General features: G+C 40.4%; 1 protein-coding gene across 1 annotated transcript; it reads left to right on the top strand.

Moving 5' to 3' along the window:
* Window positions 1-685: 685 nt before the first annotated feature.
* On the top strand, window positions 686-18,329 carry SUDS3 (suppressor of defective silencing 3 homolog (S. cerevisiae); the record flags this gene model as incomplete). The annotated part of the gene is made up of 11 exons (XM_010010530.1): window positions 686-755; window positions 1,753-1,808; window positions 2,535-2,606; window positions 5,015-5,034; window positions 5,568-5,724; window positions 8,223-8,318; window positions 10,246-10,307; window positions 11,161-11,182; window positions 11,879-11,984; window positions 15,968-16,052; window positions 18,006-18,329. Coding segments are annotated over 11 exons (845 nt in total), but the record flags the coding sequence as incomplete, so codon positions are not given.
* Between the last annotated feature and the right edge of the window lie 6,222 nt (window positions 18,330-24,551).

Here is a 24,551-nt window from a genome sequence, read left to right as displayed (position 1 = left end):
TGTCTTATTAATAGGAGCCTGAAAAGGCACAGCAGAAAATAGTCCCATACCAGTGTAATTTGGTTGTAGTTTATATTATCTATCCATATTCATAGAATTGGGGCTATCTTTATGGTAGTGCTTGTCTCTGTGTATGAATGTTGAAGGACTTTTGTGTGATGTGTAGCTGAGAAGCCAAGTTCAGATCACAGCAAGTCACTTTGTTATCTTTAGTGAGACCTTTGTGGTCAACCTTAACAGTAGGAGTATGTTTGGTCAGGTCAAGATGCAGAATGAGTTACAGCTGTTTCAGTCATTGCCTTCCAGATATGTTGGGTGGAACTATAGGAAGAGGCCTATGAAATGTTTCCAGAGTCTTCAGACTGTTTCTGTCTCACATTTGCATGTGTGAGCCTTAATGTAGAACCTGCTGTCTTAAACCACACAGAAATTGCCAGACTATCTGAGGCTGAAGTTGTTTAGACTCATTGTAACAGTTCATTGCAGAACTACCAGAGGATTTAGATTGGTTACCTTCCAGGAAAGACAAGAGATTCGTGTCACTTCTGAATTCATCTCCCTGGAGGCCCATGTATCTGGTTGTGTATTTGAGGTTAAATTGCCTGAGGTTTGGGGAGTTTGTTTGTTTGTAAATAATTTACTACTTTGGGGTATTTTTAACAAGTCATTTCTTTACCTCATTTAGACACTGAGGATGCCAGTGAAACTGACCTGGCAAAACATGAGGAAGAGGACTTTGTAGAAATGAAAGAACAGTAAGTAACCCATTGTAATCAAAAGTAAAGTAATCCGTTTATTTGGTTGATGGGTTTTGGTTTGGGTTTTGGGTTTTTTTTAATACAGCTTTGCAAAGTTTTGTGCCAGGATTGAGGGTTTTTAAGTGCATAGCCCAGTGCAGTAGCTAATGAGTCCATATACTCATGTATCTTCTCAGTTACTTTCTCTGTACTGTATGTATTCAGGAAGCTAAGTGCTGCTACTGTTTTGGACAGAGCAATAGGAGTTTCTGTGAGCAGCTGAGTATTGCTGCAAATGAATCCTGCTGCAGACACGTCCTTTAAATAAAATAAAGTGTCTACTTTATATAAGCCAAGCAAAAAGCAAGATGCCCTTTAAAACCCCTTAAACAACAGAATGCTGTGCAAGATGATGGGATTTTGGGAGACTTGAAATAGTTTCCCTTGATATTCAGGTGTATTTGCAGTATTTTGTGCTCTCGCTAGCTGGCAGAGGCATGTTTTTAGACAGGTCAGGAAGACTTGACCTGTGTTAAAGCACACGTATGTGGTAAAGGAAACAAGTTTGCAATAGCACCAGGAATAGACTTTGGGTTTTTTTGTAATGTCAACACCTATGGGAGGAAACACCTTCTGTTTTATAAGCAGGGAGCTAACACACAAAATATTAAGGTTTAACAAAGTGGCAGAATGACTCTGGTGTAAAGTTTCTGGCATCTGTAGATCTAAATGTCATTTTAGATGTCAACATAAAGAAAAAAATCAAATCATATTTGACCCTGAACTGCTCCCAAAATAATTGGTTGGGTGCATTGTGAAACCAATGAGGTTGGCAGGGTTTGTAGATAGAATGTTAACCTTTAATTTGAATCATATTCTTTTAGTTGTTGTTTGTTTCCTGAAGTTCTCCCGAAAAGTTTTTAATTCCATGTAAACATGTAACTTAAACAGACGGTGAAATAAGCTCTGTATGCTTGTTTCTCAAAGTAAAGCTGCATGCTTTCTCTCTTTGCAGGATGTATCAGGACAAACTGGCATCTCTTAAGAGGCAGTTACAACAGCTGCAGGAAGGTGAGCTTTGAAGTTGGGAGGTTTTTATTCCTAAACAGTTTTCAGCGCTTTGCAAAGGTCATAGAAGGATGAGGGAGCAAAGACGTAAGCAGCATCCTTCACTGAATGGTGGCTATCTGTCATGCTGCTGAGTGAGAAAATCACGGAATCATGGAAAGGTTTGGGTTGGAAAGGACCTTAAGATTATCCAGTTCCAATCTCCTGCCATGGACAAGGACACCTTCCACTAGACTGTGTCAGCAAGGCTCTGTCCAACCTGGCCTTGAACACTGCCAGGGATGGTGCATTTACGGCTCTCTGGGCAGCCTGTTCCAGCACCTCACCACCCTCACAGGGAAAAAACTTCTTCCTTATATCTTCCCTGAACTTCCCCTGTTTCAATTTGAACCCATCACCCCTTGTCCTATCACTACAGTCCCTGATGAAGAGCCCCTCTCCAGCATCCTTGTAGCCTCCTTCAGATACTGGACTGCCACTGTCAGCCAACTGTCAGCCACTTCCCATCCTTTTGCCCTCTAAACACTTGTAGTTAAGCCTCTGTATACTAAAGCATTTCTTGAAAGGAGTAATTCACTTTCTGAAACAAGAAGCCAGGGAATGTGCTTACCAAAATAAGCTAACTAGAGCTGTAGTTTTCTGATTCCAGACATTAGTATTTGTGTTTCAAGTGGTTTATGGATCCTTAAGAAAATGTAATATTGCTTCCAACAAATTGATTTCAACTAGGTACTCTTCAGGAGTATCAGAAGAGAATGAAGAAGTTGGACCAGCAGTACAAAGAAAGGATACGAAATGCAGGTAAGCTGAATTCTGTTCTAAGATTCTGCACACGAATGTAATGGGTTTTATAATACCTGAAGAAAAATAATGGTAATTCTGTCCTTCAAAAAAAAGAACTTAGTGGAGCAAAGGGTTCTTCTGCTTCTGAGGGGTTTTAGAGTGTACAAAACATGACTGGATCTATCTCGGTTGTTTTTCCCCTTCATCAGCATTGTTTGACCGTTTCCTAGGCACTGATCAAAGAGTTTTAGTCTTCATTTGTGTGAAAAAGCACATGTAAAATGATTTTGTTTGTATCTGGCACTGTGCCTGACCTACAGTCCCCATCTTTAGCTTGTTCTTTTGCGCAGCTTGCCCAAAGCCTTCAGGTGGGCTGTTCCTTCCAGTATGCAGGATGGAAGGTTAGGGCTACATGCTTTCCCAATGGTTGGGTTTGTGCCCTGGAACAGTGAGTGCAGAGGTTTTGCTGCTGAAACTCTTACTCTGTATAGCTGTGCCATTGACTGGGCTGCCTGCACTTTGTGTTCTGCTCTGTTCCAGGAGCAGAGGCCTACGTTTCTAACTCTCAGCCTTTCTGAGTAGCCTTATTATGTTACTACAGAGAAATGGCATAGAAATCAGATCCATTTGCTTACCCGCCTTCTTTCTTGTTCTCTTTCCAGTAGGTTCTTATCTCAGATACTGAAGCAAGGCTTTTTATAGAAGCTATTAGGTAGAAATAGGAAATGTAGCTTTTCCTTCTTTAGAAAAATGGGATGAATCCTGTAATGTCTGGGCTATTACTCTGCGAAATAGGACAGGGAGGCAGTGGCAGTTTTATGATAGCTAACATACTCCAGCCTTGGAATAGTGTCAGTTGTGTCTTTCTAGAAGTGCTTGTGATGGTAAAGGATTTGCTTCAGGAGTTGAAGTGAGTTGAACCTACTTCTTGTTAACAGAAATCTGTCTTCTGAGATGAATTCCTGGTGCCCTAGAGCTACATTCTAGCAAGATTGGGTTATTTTGATAAAATTAAGGCTTAACTGCAAACTTGTATTTCTGGCAAAGACCAGTGCTGCAGCAGCGTATTTCTTCCACAGGAGGGCGCATGAGGATCACTTTCTGCCCAGTACTACAGGAAGAATTGTCTTTTTCTGTTCTTCCCATGTTGAGCTTTTGGGTTTGTTTTGGTTTTGTTTGCTTGGGGTTTGTTGGTTGGTTTTTTGGGTTTTTTTTGTGTCTGTGTTCTTGGTTTTGGTGTGAATTTTGTTTGAGAATTCACAGATATAAAGCAACAGGTTCAGATTTATCTGTATTTGATTACCTCGATAATCCTGCTTTCATGCTCAATTTATAGAGCCTTTTGCAAACAAAGGTTTGATTTTATTTGGCCATTATCATCTTTAGTCCCTATGATCTTTTTTTTTAAAGTTATATAGAAAAAGGTATAGTAGTATGGAGCTGCTCCTACAGCCTTTTGTAGTAGCAACAAGATACCTGAAGCCTGTGATCTTCCCAGAAGTTTTTACGAGATCAGATTTTGCCAAAGCTTAATATCTGGTGAAATATGGTGCCTTGGGGACTGATCAGGTGCCTTAGTTGGCTTTTCTTGCCACTATCTTGAATCAAAACTTTGTTTTGGGCATTATGTCCTTCAGGAAACATGAGAAGGATCCCATCCTTCTTAATTTCAAGTTGGTAGAAGTTGCGCATCCATCAGTAGCAGGACTGTTTCAGACCAGAAATTCATTTGCCTCATACATAAGTATGACTTAAACTAGTCATTGTCATGTGTAAGAACTTAACCTTCAGTGATACGTAACATTTTCCTTGTTCTCTCGGGTATAAACAGCCTGAAATGAGACATGAGTTGAGTAGGTGAATCTTCCAGCAGCTGCAGGGTGATTTCTAAACTAGTCATTGCTGAAATCCATGAAGTTGCCTTAAACTATGATATTTCTTTTTTTTTTTTTTTTTTTTTTTTTTCCACCCCCCCATTTCCCCCCCTTTTTCAAGTTTTTTTTTTTTTTTTTTTTTTTTTTTTTTTTTGCCAGCCACACATTCAGCTCCATGTTTCAAGTTTCTGTCTGGGAAGTTTGTATCTAGTAATAACTGATTGTGATTAAACTGCAAGAAAGATGGCGTATGTGCTTAACACTGCTGGGAATAGTAGCTAAACTGAGTAGTATGGAATACTGCTGTGTAAGCTCTGTGAATCTGCTTGACAATCAGTAGAAAACTTCAACTAGCAATGTATTTTTGTGGAATTTTTTCATAGTTAGCTTATTTTCAGCATAAAACTGCCAAGTGAGAGTAGAGGTTGGATGAGTACGTACCCGATTTGGTTCACTGCCTCTCTTGGCTGCGATATTTGATGACTTAAAATGTTAGGGAAGTAATTTTATGCATCTTTGAAGATAACAAATAATGTCTGTCTTGTTTTTCAGAGCTGTTCCTCCAGCTGGAAGTAAGTACTCTTAATTTATCAAAATCAATCTTAACTAGATGGGAGAGGTATCAACCTTTTGTTTCATCAACTAGTAATTCCCATAAGGCTTAAATCTTCCTCTAGCTGGCACTGTTACACTTGCCATGTAGTACAGCCTACTTCTGGTATTACCATGGGTAACTTCTGGACTTTCTCATTAAAACAGAATTAAAAGCAATATTTGCTTTTGGGCTGTTGTGTGCTGACTGTGCATGTGCTTGTTTCAGGTGATAAATGCTGTCTGTAAATCTGAAGAGCTCTCTGCTAGAAGCTCTATGTTATGCAACATTGAAACATTTTCTTTTTAAAATAATTTGTTTGCCGATATAGTCCTACTCACTTAGTAATTTTTAGATAGTTTTCTGTTGATTATAAATATTGATAATCTTTAGAACTGGCTACAGTTCTGAACTGAAAGGCTAATCAATAGAGCAGTTGAAAGAAGCTGTTGTGATATCATTAACTTGTCATTGGTTCCTTAGTTAATGTTTTGTTCTTTTGGTTTTCATTAGACAGATCAGGTGGAGAAGAATTATGTCAAGGAAAAAAAGGCAGCAGCAAAGGAGTTTGAAGATAAGAAAATAGAGCTTAAGGAGAACCTGATCGCAGAGTTGGAAGAGAAAAAGAAGATGATTGAGAATGAAAAGCTAACCATGGAATTAACAGGAGGTAAAACCAAGAGAGACTTCTGTCTTTTGTCTTGTCCACCCTGCTACTGCTTAGAAAAGAGATATCAGGGTAGCAATGCTGGTTTTTACAGACAGCTGTTGTGAAGGCTTTAAAGGTTCTCCAGATCAGGATTCGACTAGATTTTGCCTTTGGAAATGGGCGTACCAATGTTTTAGGAGTCTAAAGGAATTCAGTTTCTCTATCAGCTGTTAACATCAGGATTTGGATTTGCGGAGTTAAAGGGAGACTGAGGAGGGGTAAAAAGAAGTATTTAGTAGTCTGATTTGGGAACAGAAAAGGCAGGTAGGTCACTGTGGAGAAGAAACTCATTCCGTGCATGTTAGCCCTCTCTCATCTCCTTCATTCCAGGCTAGCAGAAGTGCAGTGTGATTTTGTTAGAAGGGATTTTGTTGTGAACACACACTGGAGGTTAAGAAATAAAACTGCTGAAATTGGTGTGGACTTGATGGGTTTTAGAACCTGTGGAAGGCTCAGCGTATGCAAGGATGCAAGTTAGCAACCTGATGAATCATAGGATCGCAGACTGGTTTGGGTTGGAAAGGACCTTAAGATCATCCAGTTCCAACCCCATGCTGTGGGCAGGGACAGTTCATCCTAGACCATGTCACCCAAGGCTCTGTCCAGCCTGACCTTGAACACTGCCAGGGATGGAGCATTTACCATGTCTTTGGGCAACCTGTTCAGTGCCTCAGCACCTTCACAGTAAAGATCTTCCTTATATCTAACCTGAACTTCTGTTTCAGTTTAAACCCATTAAACTTAATGAAGTGTAATGAAGAGGCTCATCTGTGAGGGTTGGGAGCACTGCGGTTTGAATAGGTTGCAATAGTTGCCTCCCATTCTGGTGCATTACGTACTGTGGTTCTTAACTCTTAAGCCTCATGCAAGACTGTGTTTCAGGTTAAATCTGCTGGTGCTTTAGTAACTCTTCAAAACTTCCTTTAGAAAGTTTCGATGAATCTCTGGAAGTTCTGCAAATTTTTAGCAGTAAATGTAAGACACTCCAGCTCTGGAGGGTTTTTGTGGCTTTCTTGAAAGCTTGTTTGGTGCTGACTTTCAGCGGACTTGTCACAATTTTAAGATACAGGATGCTAAGATAAACAGAGAAGAAAATTGGTCTCTGCCTTATTCACATTTTAAGTAATACAGACAACTGACAACTCATTTGAAACTCATTTTTTAAAAGGAGAAAAAACCACCTCGACTTGGTTGTGTATCACCTTGAGTACATGCTTTAAACCCCTCTTTTTAGGCTCTTGTAAGTTGGTCTTAACAGGCAGGGAGAGTGGCTTGTGTTCCTCAACTCACCACAGTGAGTTACATTTCTAGTGTCTTGCAGGGCTGTTAATGTTCAGTTGGTTTTCAAATTCGAGTTTGAATCCTAGAGATAAGGTTTCCTTTGGCATACACTTAGTTGCACTTCATCTTATTATTTTTTAAAGCTTTTATTGTGGTATTTGTTCCCTTGATGTGTAGTGTGGTCATTCTTGTTCACGTTTGCCACAAGGAAAAAAGCAATTTGCTGGTTTGAACGTGTGTAGCTGCATGTAGAGGGAGCCAAAGAGGCTTCATAGACAAGTGCTGCTTAGGATGTGATTCAGGTGTATTTAAAGGTGAGCAAATACTTCTCAGCACATAGAGAGGTGAGATAAGTTTAACATTTAAGATGTGGCCTCTTGGTTGCCAATTGAAGATCTCTTCATAAATTAAGGAATGATTTGTGAGGGTTGAAGTAGCTCAGTTAAGACTGCCTTGTAGACATTTGGACAAACTGTAATTTCATGTAATTACTTGGTGATGAGTCTTGTGTTTCAATGTTAAACAGATGTTTTCTTCTTTCCCAGTGCATATGCTACAGTTTAGTTCCTGTCAACTGCTGCTCTGCATGTTATTGATTAGCTCCATTTCATTAATCATAATTTGAAACATTTTCAGATTATCTGAATTTAAATATTTGTGTTTAAAATGACTCCAGCAGACTCGTTTCAGGCTTGAAGGCAGTAATTATCTGTATTCCTTGGATAAAAAGCTAGTTTTCCAGTTTGAAGACAAGAAAAAGAGCAATGGATTTGTAGCTAATGTTTTCCATGCTATTAACTGTCGAAGTTTTGTTAGCAAAGGACTCCACGAATTTTGCCTTCTAAATGGTGTGTTCAAAAGCAAATAGTAGCTTAACCTTAAAGAAATTTGAATCCTTGTAGCATCGTGCTCTTTATCTGCACCTGTAGCAGCTGTAAATGAGAGCTGTAACCGTGGCATTGCAATGCTGTTACTGAACAGTGACCTAGTGTGAAAGAGATCTTGTGTTTGCTGTCAGCAGATCCAGCCTGGGTGCTGGAAGCTATCACAAAAGTAAAAAGTCAATTTTCTGTATGAAAGAGGAAAGATTTATTTTCCTAGTGCCTTGTGTAGAATGCTGCTGCTTCTTAGTCCCTTCCCTCTGGTCTTATCAGCTCTCCAACTTCATTACCCTACAGATTCAATGGAAGTGAAGCCTATTATGACAAGGAAGCTGAGGCGGCGACCAAATGATCCAGTTCCTATCCCAGACAAGAGGAGGAAACCTGCCCCTGATATCCTTTCACAGTGCCATTGGAGGCTGTTGTGCTGCACCTCTGTTTTGTACAGGAAGGAAAATGAAATTAGGTGCTTGGATCAGATTTTAATCCAGGAAATACTGAAGCACAATTTGTCCTGTATAATGTGTGATAAACTACTATAACACAACCAGTCTTTGGAGATCACTTGGTATCCTGATTTAAACTTCACAGTGTCATGAGAGAACTTATTTTATTAGGGTTTTTTTGTTGGTGTCAGTGAGAATACTTTCAGTTCTTCAGGCAATTCTTTTCACAAGGGAAAAATTTTAGAAGAGCATTATACATAAATGCTGAGGTAATGGATTCCATAGATAGTAAATGGCTTTTTACATGAGCCAAAGCTTTTCTCATTTCAAGATGTGACAAAATGTTTGCCAGAAAGCTCGTATTTGTCATATCAAACTGATTTTTCCATTACTGATAAAGGCTTCAGATCTCTAATCCAGAGAGATGCATAGCAAAAGCAAGGACTACTAGCTTTGTTCTTTGAGTAAAGAAAGATGGAAATCCATCTTGTTTTTATATATTGTGCATAAGAGAGAAACACGTATGTGTAATCCTGCTGCCTTATTGCATGTTTCTTAGAAGTAAAATGTTCCTTAGCTTCTGGAAGTATGTTTTTAGCTCCCCTGTGATGCTAGGCACTTTTTCTCTTTGTACTTTAAATTCACCTGGAAAGGAAGGCAATGATATTTGCTTTGCAGAGGCTTATTATTAGCTTCCAAACGTGTATGGCTTGAATCAGATTAAAAAATCCTTATCTTGCAACTTCTGAGTGATTCCCATTTTCTGAAGGCAGTATCACACCTTGAACTCTGTTGTTCATGTGGTATGCTCACAAGCATGTTCACTTTTAATTAACCTCTTCTGATTGGGGATTCTGTTCACTCTTTCAGGAAAAACAAAAATCTGCTCAGTAGTGCCCCTATTTCATCCAAAATAAATGAGTTTCCCAGTGGGCATGACTTTGTAATGGAGCGTGATACGACAGTCACAGTATGAAACAACGCCTGTCTTTCTCACTGGGGAGAGGGTTAAAGTCTATCAAAACTAAAAACCTTAAAATGCAGTCCAGCAATTGTTAACTTTAATACTTTGAAAACTTTTGACTTAAGGGCTGTTTCGAAGAAACACTGTAGATTAAAGCTGGAGGCAGGGTCCACTGCTGGGTGGTGTTTTCCTTCTGTGTACTTAGATCTTTCTAGTGAGGAAGTGACAGAGGAACAGTAGACAAAGGAAGTAGGAAGATGTGTGTGTACAACTACACAAAATGTCAGCAGAGCTCTAATAAGGCTCTAATACAGTAAGTTCTGTGTTCTGAGATTTTGGGTTTGTTTTGAGGTTAATGATAGACTCCCAATCATCCTCATCCACACAAGGATGTGTTCCGTGCCTGGCTGTATTTTCTGGTTCTTATTTTATGGTGGATCTTTATCCTATTTCCCTACCTCTCTATTTCTGCATACTGAGTTGCAAAATGCTGTGTTTCTTTTCCCAGGTTTGGGTGGGATTTGGCTTCATTGAACAAAATATGAAGCAAGTCTGTTCTGTTTCAGCTCCCACATTGTTCTCTGCAGAAATGCAAGAGGAAACCCATGGAAAACACTCGTGATGATGCCTCCATGAAGTAAATGTCAATGCACTAAAGGTTTTCCATTGATGGTTATGTCTGAATAAGTTAAAATGGTTTGGCACTCTATTTGCTGCTAAATATGAAGCTCTGTGGAGATGAACTTTTATTAACTCTTATGACAAAACAAGCTCAAATACGACACATTAAAATCTTATGCAACTTTAGGGAATCCTTTTGGCTCACATTTAGTCAAGTGAAATGAATGTCATTGACCTTTAATTTTAACCTTGCTTGTCAAGAGCTTATGGGAACCTTAATTTTGGATACCTCAGCTAAATTACTTGTTGACTGATGAGCAAATAATGGAGGACCTGAGAACACTGAACAAGGTAGGGCTTATGGCTTGATTTGATTTCTTTCTTTGAAAGAGAAAGCTAATGTGCTCCCCTGAAGAGAACAGAGCTTTCTGGTTTGTGTTCCTCCTTGAGATGTGGGACTTTTTCATCCCAGTAGGCTTTCAGAAGTAACAATAAAGATTTAGCAAGATGGTATCTCCTCCCTTTTACTTTAAGAGGTTTAATTAACCTAATTAAAATGACTGTCATCTAAAAATGTTACCTTTTGTCTGAACCAAATGATGAGCTGCCTTGAGGAGCTTCTTCCTCCGCATGGCTGAGCTGATGTTGCTGTGTTTCTCTGTGAGATCAGAGGCTGCCTTTGTTCCAGGCCTTAGTGTGGGATGGGTTTTTCCTGTTTTCCTTTTTCTCCCCACTGTCACAATACTTCAGCAAACTACATTGGGTGCAGTTGATAGTCTTTCTAGATTGGATTAACTTATTGCTTTCTTGCTAACCACTTTAAGGCTTATCTAATTTCTTCTAATAGAAGCATTTGAGGATGGTGGTGGAGCGTGTGCTTTGTGCCAGCTGTTGAGGTGTCTCTAGTGATTTATCTCCTGTATTTCATGTACCCTGAGAAACGTTGGATCATGTTAACAAATAGTGTTAGATGGGTTTGGTTTTGTCTTTAGTGGGTTATCTGAATCCTTTGAAATTCAGTTTGTAGACCTTTTGTATCATGATACTGATTATCTACACCTCTGACCGTTCATAGCATGCTGTTCTGTGTTATGTCACTTAATGGTACATTTGAAAAAGCATTTAAGGCTATCTGAAATTATTACTGCTGACTTGTATGGCTCACATCAGATCTCTAACACTTCTTTGCTCTCTTTCCATGTAGCTTAAATCACCCAAGAGACCAGGTGAGTTAGCAGTTGCATTGGAGCTTGTTCATAGTTGAACAGACAACTGTATTGTGGGCTGTTTGACTGTATAATTGTTGACTGTGGAATTTGACTGTATAATTGTTTTGACTGTGTAATTGCTGTTCTTTGTGTAGCTACTGCAGCAAATGGATGCTGTGTGACGTCTCTTTTGCTCTGAAGCTTGTCAGGTTTGGGAAGGGAGGCATGTGTACTTTTTAGTGGCTGAAACACTTGGGCATGGAACAATCTCTGTAAAGAGGTGTTTCCATTATATTTGGATGCATCTGGGCAGCTTGCCTGCTGGTCAGGGAGATGGAGGGATTGAGAACTGTGGGTTTCATGCCTTTAGCTGTCTGTATGTGTCCGTACACTATTTCAGGACGGTGGTACTGACTTGCCTAAGTAAGTCTGACCCTATATAACTACTGTAGATGAGAATTAAAAGCAAGGATATCTATCACCTCCCTATCAACATTTTTTCCTGATAAATGTATTTTTCAGTGACTATTATAATTCGTATATTCAAGGCAGAGTTGGGATGAAGTATTCATCCTAATAGAGAATATTTTTCTGATGGAAAATTTGAGTTTATGGCTTTCTATGCTTACTATTTCTGCTTCATCTGACCTTATTAATTGCAGCAGATGTGCTGCTTGTGTGGTGGTCTTTAAATACAGTCTCTCCTGTTCTCAGCCTCTCCCTCCTCTCCTGAGCACCTCCCAGCTACACCAGCAGAGTCTCCAGCACAGCGGTTTGAGGCCCGGATAGAAGATGGAAAACTCTACTATGATAAGAGATGGTAAGTTCTGGTTTATCAGTCTGAGTGTTGTGTAGTGAGAAGACACAGACTACAGAGAGAAACTGCTTTAATAAAAGAATTTGAGGACAAAATGCTTTTGGGCAGAGGCTAGCCACTTCCTCCGAGGGCTAATCATTGTGACTTTGGTAAATCAGAAGAGATAATGGAGTGTTTAGACCTCACAGGCTTTCAGTAGTAACTATAGGCTTGAATAAAAGGAGACTTAAATCTTTTCCGTGGAGTCAGTGGTGCTTGGGAAATGTTTTTGTCAAACCTGATGTTAGGTAAGAGAGGTACAAGCAGACACAGTGTGATGTAGCAATGAAGCCACTCAGCTATGATACAGATACTTTGATAGCAGGTACAGTGATGTATTTGCAGTCCTGGTGCTCAGTTTTGTAGAACACCAGCCCATTGTTCCACAAGGTGGCAGAAGAAATGTCATGCACCAGCTGAGCAGAATGAAAAATGTTTCTAATAAATCCAAATGACCTTTAAAGATCAAACCCATATGGGAGAAGCAACTTCAGAAATGCTGGCTGGATTTAGCTCTGTGAAATGTTATGGGCATATAGCTGTGCAAGCCTCACAAAATGCAAGGAAAATATTAATTTCTGCAGGGAAATCTTAGTAGGTTTTAAGCTTGAGACATGCAAACCTGGATCATCAAGGGGACAATGTTGTACTCCTTGAGCAGAAAGCCATTTGCAAGTTGTATGCTTATTTGTGGCTTACTTTAGTGCTCTAGTGGCCCAAAATAACAAGTGACAAGGTTGTAATTTTATCACAGGCTATGGTACGTGTGAAGCTTGTTTTCTACACAACAGCCGTCTTGTGCATTTGGTCAGTTTTTCCTTCTCCTAATCTTCTGGTAGTGAAGTTTCATCGAGGGCTCAATGTGTACAGCTCTGAGAGAAGCTGCTGCATGAAGCTTAGACTTCCATGAAGCATAAAGCAGACATGAACTGAACAGGCTGCTTGTTTCACAAATTCATGAAGTTTTTTAGCTTTCATACATTTGTGTGTGTGCATAAGGTGATTTAGATGACTAAGCTGTTCCTTAGAACTTTTAAGCATGTGCAGTACTGAGAAGTGTTGCATAAGTGAAAAATTAATCTAATTTAAAATGAAAAGGAAAGATGGAATCTGAAGTAACCTGTCAGTAGAGCTCCCACCAAATTCAAACCAGGGAGAGCTTCACTGAGCCCAGATGAATCTCTCAAAAGCACCACCTCTCTCTGAAAGGTATCTAGTTAGAACATAAACCACATAACAGTTATTTTCACCTTGCTGAATTTGGTTGTCATGGGAGGTCTCAGTGTCATGATCTTTCCTGTCTGCCTTGTTCTTATGCTGGTTTAAGGTATTTTACCTTTTTTGGGTTTTTTTTGGCTGTAATAATCCTGCTTAGATTATTTTTGACTGATAGCAATAGCACTTGTGCAAAGTAGCTGGTAGTTGGAAATAATGAAGTAACTCTTGATAGTGTGAGGGTAATTTTTACTAAGGTGTATTAAGACTATAGCTGCTGGTGTGCACCAGCAGTAACAAATCTGACAGCTCAGGAGCGACCACTTCCTGTTAGCCATGAAGAACCATTATCTCAAAGCAGTGAATGTTTAAGGCTAGTAATGGGCTCCCCAATTGCAGAGACATTTCACAAACATGTTTCCAAAGTGGAGGCTTTGTTTAGGGAGTTTCATATGGATGTGGAATTAGACTTCAGGTTTTTTATCCTCAGTTTGCTCCATGCCCCCATCAGATCCTGAAATACAGTTCACTATCTTTTTGCTTTGAGCTTTGTTTGCATACACTAATGCAAAGTGATTTCTTTCAATCTTCTGAGGGAGATACAGTTGAAAATCTTGGTCTTTCAACAAAATATTCTGTAGCAGAAAGTGGTATTATTCCTGCTTGCCTCAGTATTGCAGTGCATTTTGTCTACTGCAAATGCAAGAGTTGCATGGCACTTTCCTGCTCTTGAAAGCCAACTTCAATTCCATTACATTTTTCATCTGAAGTATTCTCCGTAGTTCTGCTCCTCTGTACCCCTTGTATATAGAAACATGGCAAAAGACTGAGACAAGAACATGCCACTGAGGCTACTCTACCTTCAGCTGAGCCATCTCCGTGTGCACAGAGACACCTGAGACAACTCTTCAATGAAAAAGTGCTGAACTAACTTGTTACCTTGCCTCTTCTGTCCACAGTTAACACGGATTTACTGAGGGATGGTAACTTGTAATGTGAGATCCTGCATTAACATTGGAATTCACTAGTAATAGGAAATTGAAAGAAACAGCTTTGAGTGGAAGAATTACTTCATTAACTGTGCAGGCACAGATAACACTGGAGAGTTGTCATTTGTAGTGGTATCTTCTGCACTCTGTAGCTTGTGCACTGATGGTATCAAGATCATCAATTCTCCCTGCTTAAGCACACACAGCATGGTGTAAGACACTGCTGGACTGAGACTTTATGTCTTGTCTTAGTGAGGCCTGGGTTTTGTAGTAGTTTAAACCATTCCTTAAGATCCATTAATGACATCTGAGCTCAGCAAACTGAGATTTTTGGCTTGGATGATCATGGCTATTGCATTGCCCTGAATCCCACTGACATCCTTTCTGTTAAAATGAGGGGGAGGGGATTGTGATTGGGCACAAGTATCTAAAGGAAGCAGGATTGGGGTGTTTTTTTTTTTTGCATTACCTTGCCCAGCCCATTGCAATTAGTATGTTTGGAAGGCTGAAAGCTGCTCTATCCTTCTTGTTACTGGCAAGCACTGTGAGTAGATAAGCCAGTAGGAAGAGATTGTGGAATAAACTATTGGAAGAATTCCATATTTACAGTATGGGTTTTGTAGAAATAATGGTAAAGATTATGCAAATCTGTGCATTTTGACAAATGGCTTTAAGCCAATCAGACCGCAGGGAGTTGCATACTGAGTAGTTCCTGAGGGGGAATATGTGTACAGTGACTCTGCAACTTGGATTGCCCAGTTAAATATGAAGCACATCATGATTTGGGTAAAGGTAGAAATATGCTTTTATAACTATAAAGCATTTTGGTGCTCTGTTGGTTAAGATTATTTGCTTGCAAGTAACTTGTTTCAGTGTAATTAATTCTGTCTATGGAACAGAATAAACTGAAACTGGGCAGTTTTGTCCAGCACACTTTGCACACACCAATAAAAACATGGTCTGTGGAGAAGGTAAGACCATGAAATCAACTGATCCAAAGTTTTTCCTTTGTTTTATGCAAAGTAACACCAAGAGAAATATATACCAGGAGAAAAAATGAATATGCTTAGACACAGCCTTGTCATGGCAGGTATATACAGCTTCTTACAGAGCCACTTACCTACCCATCACTTACATTTTGGGTGTTTTCACAAAATGTAACAGCATTACAAACTTCGAGGTCTCTGTTTAAACAATACATAGACTTCACTGATTGAGTAAATTCATTTTGGTGGTGGTGCACTAGTAACTTAGTGTTGGGGAATGTGGGTAACTTTCGAGCATCTGTGATATACTCTGCCTTATCAGGCATAATATGGAGTTGCCTTCTGAAATCTGTTCTTGGTCTGAGATGTGAAAGGCCAGTTTGATTAACTCTTGAAACACGGGCTTATTGTCAGTGAGTGAGTGTTCTCCTGTCTTGGGCTTTGGGGCTCTGCCCCTCTTTCAATGTCAAATCTGGTTTCAGTAATTGCATATAGAATGGACTATGAATTGAGAGCTTCATGCATTTCAAAGTATTATTTATATGCAAAGTGTGTGTAGAATCAGACCACCCGCTATGTTGTGAAGATGGGGAAAGTGGTGTGGAAAGACAGACTTCATATTTACTCTATCCGAATGCTTGTAGAATTGTAGCTTTATCAATCTTACTAGTGATTCTTTTCTCAGTTTTTAGACAACTAATGATTTCGTGTTTTCTTTGTTTGTTTTGTGTTGGTTTTTTATTCTTTCTTTTTGCAGGTACCACAAGAGCCAGGCCATTTACCTGGAGTCTAAAGAGAACACTAAGATCAGCTGCGTGATCAGTTCTGTGGGTGCCAATGAGGTAGTGGGCTGCTTTGATTTTCATGGGAGTGGGGAAGGGTGTGGGTCAGTGTGCGTAGTTAAGGACAAAGATGAAATCAGTATTAGTTTCAGAAAAGATGTAGCTGTCTGGTGTATAAAGACGCTAAATCCAGGATAAAACAAAGCTGAGCAATCTCTTCTTGAGATCAGAAGAGACTTGCTCTCTCTCTAAAGAGCGATCTTACACTTTGCAAGTAGTAGTTTGGCAGGCAGGAAAAACGGGGAGAACTGATGTGTTGCATTTCATTGGCGCTACGTTCCATCAGTTCCATTTCCATTATTTCAGGAACATACAGTTGTTGTTAATGCAAAAATAATAAAATAAAAAATATCCTATTGGGAGTTCAGAAGAGGATTAGGAAAAATGTTGTCACCAAATTTAGCTGTTACAAGTGGAGAAAATTCTTCCTTTAACCTGGGTACGTGTATTGTAAGCTGGCAGCATTCACCTACTTGGAGCTAGGGCAGGTGAGTCATTGCTCTGAGACAATTGCCTTGTGGCTAATGATTAAAGCTTAGAAGAGCAGGTGAAGGGAGGTGTGTGCCCAAAATTGATGTGAATCTTGCTGCAAAAGAAGCTCAGTCCTCGAGCAGTGCATCAGTCAGGCAAAGGGAGCAGTTTCTTTGCTTGCAGGTTCCAGACGCTTCAAGGAAAGAGATGATAGACTTGAATGCGCTTCTCTTCAATCAGCCAGTAAAGTAACTTTTATTTGTTTTGGCAGCTAAGGGAAAATATTTTCTTTTCAACAAAATGAGTTGCATATGGGCTATGCTTTGTACCACAACTGTTCCCCTTGCAGTAACAGTTGTTATGCTCAGTGCTTGGTTATTTATCTAAAGTAGTGGCATGCTAATGGATGTGTTAAAGATGTAGTACTCCTAATTGGGTTAAAGTTATCACTGTTAACTTACAACATGAAAACTTCATCTTTTGGGAGCATCTTACCTGAAACCTGAGGGGAATGCAATCTGTTAATTAGCATTGCATTAATTCCACTTTATAGTGGGACAGTTGGTTTACTCGTACAGTGTCAAACTGTACATGGTGGTTGTTCTGTGCAGTTGCTCAGTTTGTAGGTTCTGGAATTCTGGTTAGTAAAACGTACCAAATTCTTGGAAGTGTTGCAGTAGGGAGATGATTATCAATGACTGTGGATTTTGATTGCTCTGGGGAAATAACTGAAGTACATATGCAGGCAAATATTAAATATGTTAAGGGCTTCTGTTGGTGAAGTCAGTTTATAATTAAAATAGTAGAGTTAAATCAATCTACTGTGCCAGGCCTGTAGCCAGTATATCTAGATAGATCCAAATATATCTAGAAAATCCCCAAATCACATGCCAACATTAACTTTATAATTCTTTGCAGTAGGAAATAGTGGAAACAAAAATACTTCTTCCATGCAGGTGTTAAAAAGAAAAAGGCCCTTTTATCTTAAGATACAATTTATTCAATATACTGTGAGAAATGCTTCACTGAACAAAATCAGAATGAGCTTTTTGTTTGACTAATAGTGACTTGTCTGGGCAAATCGCAGGATAGATAATTTTATGATCTGTGGATCTAGAGAGACTTATTCTTGATCAGGTGAAGCTTAATGCTAGAGTTCTGTTGCTAACTGTAGCAGAAGGAAACCTGCTTTTCTGATGATTCTTTGATGCTTGGAAAGAGTAATATTTCTGGATGACTGTTTGGAGCAGGAAGTTAAGGTGATAAAGTTAGAAACCTTACTTGGTTTTCTACTCAGGTTGCAAATGCCTCGTGTGGAAGGGAGAAGGGATAAAGCTAAATCATCTGGGCACCCCGAGTAAGAGAGATGTTCAAATCTGACGATAAGAATACCTGGACTTCTTTGTGCCTTGCTTACTGTGGATTTTCACCTTTCCTCCCCTGCTGCCTTTATCCCCCCCCCCCCCCTTTTTTTTCATGCAGATCTGGGTGAGGAAAACCAGTGACAGCACAAAGATGAGAATCTATCTGGGACAGCTGCAGCGAGGAGTTTTTGTCATTCGTCGGCGATCGGCTGCATGACTCTGCTCTTCCTTGGTCTTTTTTAACCAATAGACAAACCTCTGGTGGGGAATGGCAGTCTGTCCACTCAGCAGCAGGGGACACTGTCATGACCTCTTACAAGACAGTTTGTGGCTGGCCACATAATCCCCAGTAGTCCTTAAATCTTTAGTGATACAAAAGCACTGCCCTGGACTCTTATCTGGATTTTGCATCAAGCTTCTGTATGCTTTCTTTATATTTGGGCTATTTAAGAAGACTTTGCATCATACTTTTTTCAGCATTGTTTCATGGTGCACAGATGGGACTCATATGTTGAAAATGTCACGTTTATGTTTTGAATCAGACCATGGAAGAAACTTTGCTTGTCAAGACCTGCAGTTATTCGTTGTTTTTTGGGTTTATTATTCTTCAGGGCTTGGCATTTTGGGCAAAAGGAGATTAATCTTACCAGGTTTCAGCTGCAGCTGAGATGCATCCATAGTACCTGGTGTCTGACATCAGCTTTATTGGATGAACTGTTCAAAGACTTGAGTGCTGAGGCTGCTTTAGGAGAGCGCGAACAGCTTAGAACTGCTGCAAGTCCAGTTGATTTTAGTGTACTTAAGCAGCCAGACGTCATTAATCAGAAGTTTCTCTTTCTCTTCACATTAAAAAACCCTTCAATGAACAAGCAAGGAGTATGTCAGTTTGCTGAAGTCAGTTACCTGAAATAGGCAGATGAGTGTAAACCAAAAGATTAATTGACTGGATTTTGCAGATAGCAAGACTATATGAACTATATGGATGAGTATTATCACTCACATATGTAGAGAGATGAAAGGTAAATTCTACTTTCTTCGCTAATGCCTAGAGTAACAGGTTATGCTGGAATCCTGCTGACAGAAGATACCAGATCTGTTGCATCTTCCGAAGAAGCCTGCTACAAAACAGTAAGCAGCACTGACATGCTCTTGGTGTGCAGCTGAAACCGTCACTCCCTAAACTGCCACACAAAGGTTTCCCTTTGAAGGGTATTTCAAACAGTGAAGATAACCCTGGTTTTACACTTGTCCTCCAATAGCACAAGTGAAAACACTCAAGTGCTGATGTTAACATACTCCCAAGGTGTTTAAAGATCTGACTTTGGCATTCCTTCATTATTCCCACTCTTGCTGACAGCTGAATCCACCAATACCATGTGCGACTGCATTGGCATGAGGGACACAGTGCACTCACTGGCAGTTTTGTCACATCTTTGCCTTCTGTGCAAAAGAACTTTGTGCTCTTTTTGATTCCTGGACAAGAAACTGTAATTTCTGGCTTTATCAACATGTGTCACTTCGAGGCGTTTTTTGGTTTGTTCAGTGTCAGTCGAGCCTTTCTTTTCCTATCTGGATAAATGGAGTATCTTAAATGACTGCTTCCATTTCTTTTCCTTTACTGCAGTTGGGTGGCAGTCACATCCCAATAACTGATGCATGTACGTGGATCTGGAGTAGAGTGCTATGGCTGAGTTTCTGATGTGTTGCCTTTGCAGCTGAGACACCTATTTTTACTGTGTTTTAGGTTTCAACTGGATATGAAGCTTTGATGAGGAAAGGAGAGGGTGTCTCTTTCCCACCCTTTGAAAATGTGCCACCTTTGCTGCAGTGTTAGTCAGGTGGAAAGGAGCAGGCTGTGTTTTGTCAAGTTAACAGCATACTTAATGTAACTTCACATTCTCTGCACGCGTGACAGGTTTTTAACAAGGTGATGATGTACCAAATGGGATTTGTCACTGAGCCTTAAAACGAACATCATAGTTCTTATAATAAAAAGTGCTAAGTAAATAGCAGGATTTACTTTCCTCCCTTTATCATTTTATCAATCTATGTTTGGGGAAGCAGCTGGGAACTTTCATTCAGTGTTGGGATGATACTTGGCCAGCCTGGTCATCTCTGCTGCTGTGGTGATGTCTGGTTTGGGATAACTTTAAAGGTATTGGTAGAAGTGTGGAAGTGCAGCAGCTCTGTTCAAGCCAGGCGAGGCATAGATGCGTGTTGTGTAAGCTTAATTGTATAGCTTCAACACCACATCTTAATGTGGATCAACATCGTCTGCTCACCATCCCTATTCCTTGGCAGAAGGGGGGGAAAGAATCACTTTTGTCACAGCCAAAAGCCTGTCTTTCCATCAGCTGTGGTCTTACCTTGCATGTGTTGGAAGGGGAGATGGGGGTGGGACACACATTTCTTGTTCATGTCATAATCAGGACATCTTGGAAGCGAATACCTATGGGACCGTTGCACAATTTCCCTCTTCTGTAACCCCCTGTGGACCCTCAGCTGCTGAGAAAGTTCCTGTCATCACAAGGAGTCATCTTGTGTTGTTGCAGATGATCAAGGAGCATGCAAGCTGACGTGGGAGGAAACAAGCTGAGAAAGAATGAGGCTGGTGAGTGGTCAGGGTGGGAAGGAAGAAATTGAAGTGTACTGTTGTAGTGACTGGGGAGAGGGGTTAGGTAAGTGATACTGATTGAGGGCACTGCTTCGTCCTGGAAGTTGTCAAAACCTGATCTTTCACACCAGTCTAGGATGTCCACAAAGGCTGCCTGAGGTTTGTACAACTTCTTTCTGCCAGAGTTCCTTGTCCACTGCCAGTTTCCCCAGTGCCCCTGTGTCGTGGTTTAAGCCCAGCTGGTAATTCAGAACCACGCAGCTGCTCACTCAGTCCCCTGCTTCCCCCCTGCTCCTGGAGGGATGGGGAGGAGAACTGAAAGCATGTAAATCCCACGGGTTGAGATAAGAGCAGTCCAGTAACTAAGGTATAATACAAACCACTACTGCTACTGCCAATAATAGTAATGATAAGGGAAATAACAAGGGGAGAGGATAACACAGCACTGCACCAGCTACTAAGAAGGAGAAAAATAACTTTCAGCTGAACCCAGGTCACCCTGGACCAACCTTTGGACTATGATTTCTGCTTTTGACAGTCCTGAGTTACAGGCTTTGCTCAAATTTTACTACTGCACTGAAGGTATTTTGTTTCAAGGCTACTTCATCCTTAGTTCCTTAATAAAATGAGTCTTGTCTTGCTGTCGATCACTATAAAAAGTAGATCTGTCTCCTCTAACAAAGTACACGAGTGTCATACCCTGTTTTTTCTCAGGCAGGCTGTTCTGTAATGGCCTGTGCCATTTACAAGGCTGGAAGTGATAAAACTGCAGTGCCTTATTGTGCACTCAGGGAAGCAGTACATTTTAATCCTAGAAAGATGCTCCAAATGTGTTGTGGTGAAGATGACGCATGTGGAGTTCAAGAGTACAGACATCAGCTGTGGAAATGAAGATTTCCTGCCACTGGCTGGAAAATGGAGACAAGTTACTTGAGGAGATGGACACGGTCTTGCTTAAATGCTAAGAGAAAATTGGCTTTTTTGGGCTGCTATTTGCTTGTCCAACATCAGTCTCATCAAGAATTCAAACCTTCAGTGAACTGAAACGTCTTTGCTACAGGTATGAAAAGATTTAATCCACGTTATGAACAGCGTTTAAAGTAAATTTAAGAAATTATTTTAACCCCCAGTTAGAGTAATTTTAAAGACAGGTGAAACATCTGCCAAAATTAGACTTAGTGAGGGTTAAATTGTAGTTGGTTATTGACTCACATTAAGCAGGTTTTTTCATTGCCTCAAGAAATGGACTGTTATGTTGATCAAGAGCAAAATAATACAGATTCCACACACACCCCCCAGCCATTAGATGTTCAATTGGATGGGGAGCCAGGTCAGTGAACCAGCTTCCAGGGGCTTTTTGATCTTGTACTCATTGAAAGGTACAAAAAAGGGCGTTTTCGTGGCGTGAATGCTAATAAAAGAAATTGTTTCTTTACAAGATTCCAGACAAAACATGTGAGCTCAAGAAGATCAAATGATTTACCAGCAGAACTCTTGATTCTTCGCAGGTTTTGAATGTCTCTGGGGAATCTAGAAAACTAAATTCCAAAAGAGCAAGAAATTCCTGTGACCTTTGTGAATAACTGAGGTTCTTCATCTTTCAGAAATGAAAACACCTTTTGGGTCCTTGTTCTGTAGGAGCAAATAGCAAACACTGAATGATTTAAGACAATCTGAATGGGTGTCTAAGGTTTACTATTACCAGTTTCAGCTTGTCCAAGTCTAAAACTAAGAAATCCAATGTATTTTGCAGTATTTAGAAAACAAAAGAATAAATGTTTCAGTTTTTCTGTGATTTATGGAAAACCCATCGTCACTGAAACGTCACTGTTCATCCAGTTGACTAATTCCACTATGTTAGTGTTAAACTGAAGCTGGGAAACACCTTTAACATTTAACATCAGCTCAGACTTTTGGGATGCCAAAATTATCTTGCAATGCTTTAAATACCCTTTACAGTGGAGCCAGTGCTGGTTATTTACATTCCTCCTTTATATGCAAGAGTGCTTTGTGTAAAGAACTGTTTGGGTTTGTATTACTTCACTGAGAAACCTTGGGACCAAGATCTAAGTAACATTTAGGTGGCAAAAGGCATCAATGCAAAATCTTTTCAATGGTGTAGAAACACGATGCTGAACAGCAACAAGGAAGAGTTATTGAAGCCTTAGTTTGTAAGCTAGCAAAGCTTTGAGCAAAGGCAATTGTTTTTAGAGCTTTGGAACCAAGAGATCTAACCCAAAGGCAGCAGCTACTGAGCTATTTAATCAAGCTTAAATTTGAAACCTATCAATTGCCCCATATGCCTGAGCTTTTTGATTCTAATTTGCATCCACATGTTCTGCCACTAATCTTGAGAGGAAAAAATAATCAGAATAAGGATGAAACACACATTTCTCATTTCACTTTATTAATGTTCCTTGGTTTTATTAAGCAGGGAATTAATGTATTGACAGCGATGACTGCCCACAGATCTCTGCTATTTTAATGGCTGTCCCAGTTAATGAAAGCCAGTGATCTTTAATGAAAATAAATACAAATGCAAATGAAGGTTAAAATTGGTGTCTTTAAGCCAAGGTTTCTGCTTGATGGTTCAAATCCTGTTTGAAAAGAGTGTTGAAGGGAGCAGATTGATTGCCCTGGCTGGGATTGGAGAGCATAAGGGATGCAGCAGCATGTGTTTGGGACTGGCTTGTCCCAGTGTCTTTTGCATGTGGCTGCCCTCTGCTACCCAAGTGCTAAAGACCTTTGGGAACGTATCAGTAGACTTGCCTTGTAATGGATGTGAACGACCTTAAATACTGGCTGTAGCCTTCACAAGGCACAAACAGGTTCCTGTTTATCCTTTGGCATAACTAAAGGTATTAATCTGCAAAGCCTCTGGGCAGAGAGGGGTTTCTCCCTTTCCATCAGAGCACCTGACAGCTACTTCATCTCAATTACAACAAAGAGCTGAGGTATATCTGTCACATTCCTGGGCTGGGTGACAGAGCAGTCGGGTGCTTCTGGTGAGTGCATTTCCCCTGTGTAATGGGGATCTAATTGATAGCTACAGCCAAGGGGAGTCAGTCTCCTTATGGCTCTTCCAGCCGACTGTGCCTTGTTATAACACCCTGTGTCAGTGCTGTTGTTGTTGCATATTTACTGAAATCCTGAGGTGTTGCTACTCTTCTTTTTTTTTTTTTTTGGATTATTTTATTAGAGTGATCAGTTTCACTGCTTCTGGGTATCTTCATTGCCAAATACCTTGTTGGACCAGTGCAGTGTTTCAGATGAAGACGAGTGTGGTTCCACGTACTTGGTGAGGATGATGATGGAGGGAGATTTGTCCCTTGATGCCCACCGATGTGCCCAAGGTAACAGGGTGCTGTGGAGGAGGGAGAGTTGTACCTACCTGCCTGCTCGCCTGGTGCTCAACAGGGAGACCAGGTTCTTCCAGGAGGGGCTGCTCTCCAGCCCCAGCAAGGCTTGGTTGAGTGAGCTCTTGAGGTGCCACTCAGCGCCCAAGCTAAATGCTCAAGTCTTTTGGGATGTTGTTACAAAGGAAACTGGAAATGCTGCAGCATGGTGTCAGTGCTCCTGCACTATCCACTGGTTTAACGAGCCTCTTGAATCGTTTAGGGGTAGACCTCAGTCTTCTGCATTGTCCCTGTTTCTGTTTTTTTTTAGTGGAGCAGCCGTTATGGGTGCTGTGGTCTTTTCTTCCTAAAGGGAACGCAGAAGGATGCAGCTCATGAGTGTTTTGGAGGCAGAGGCTCCTCAAGCCCCTGACAACATGGAGGCAAGTAACCAGGAGGACGTTTGCATTAGTGTAAAGGGTTTCCTTTGCTCAGCTGATGGAGTTGATTAGTGCTGAGATCCTGCATTCTCCCTCAGGTCTCTGGATCTGCACCTCGCTCAGGGGAAGCTGCATGTTTCATGTCCTCAACCCCTGTACTTTGCTCACTGTGCTGCCATCCACTTTCATTCCCAGTTTCACGCAGGCATGCTATTGACATATTTGTAAACAAACTCTCTTATGTCAAACCACTAAAACACAGCCCAATACATTCT

The sequence above is a fragment of the Nestor notabilis genome, unplaced genomic scaffold (genome assembly GCF_000696875.1).
Source record: "Nestor notabilis isolate BGI_N333 unplaced genomic scaffold, ASM69687v1 scaffold27292, whole genome shotgun sequence".
Lineage (NCBI taxonomy): Eukaryota > Metazoa > Chordata > Aves > Psittaciformes > Psittacidae > Nestor > Nestor notabilis.
The sequence above is the reverse complement of the archived record's forward strand: the minus strand, read 5'-3'. Positions and strand labels throughout refer to the sequence as shown.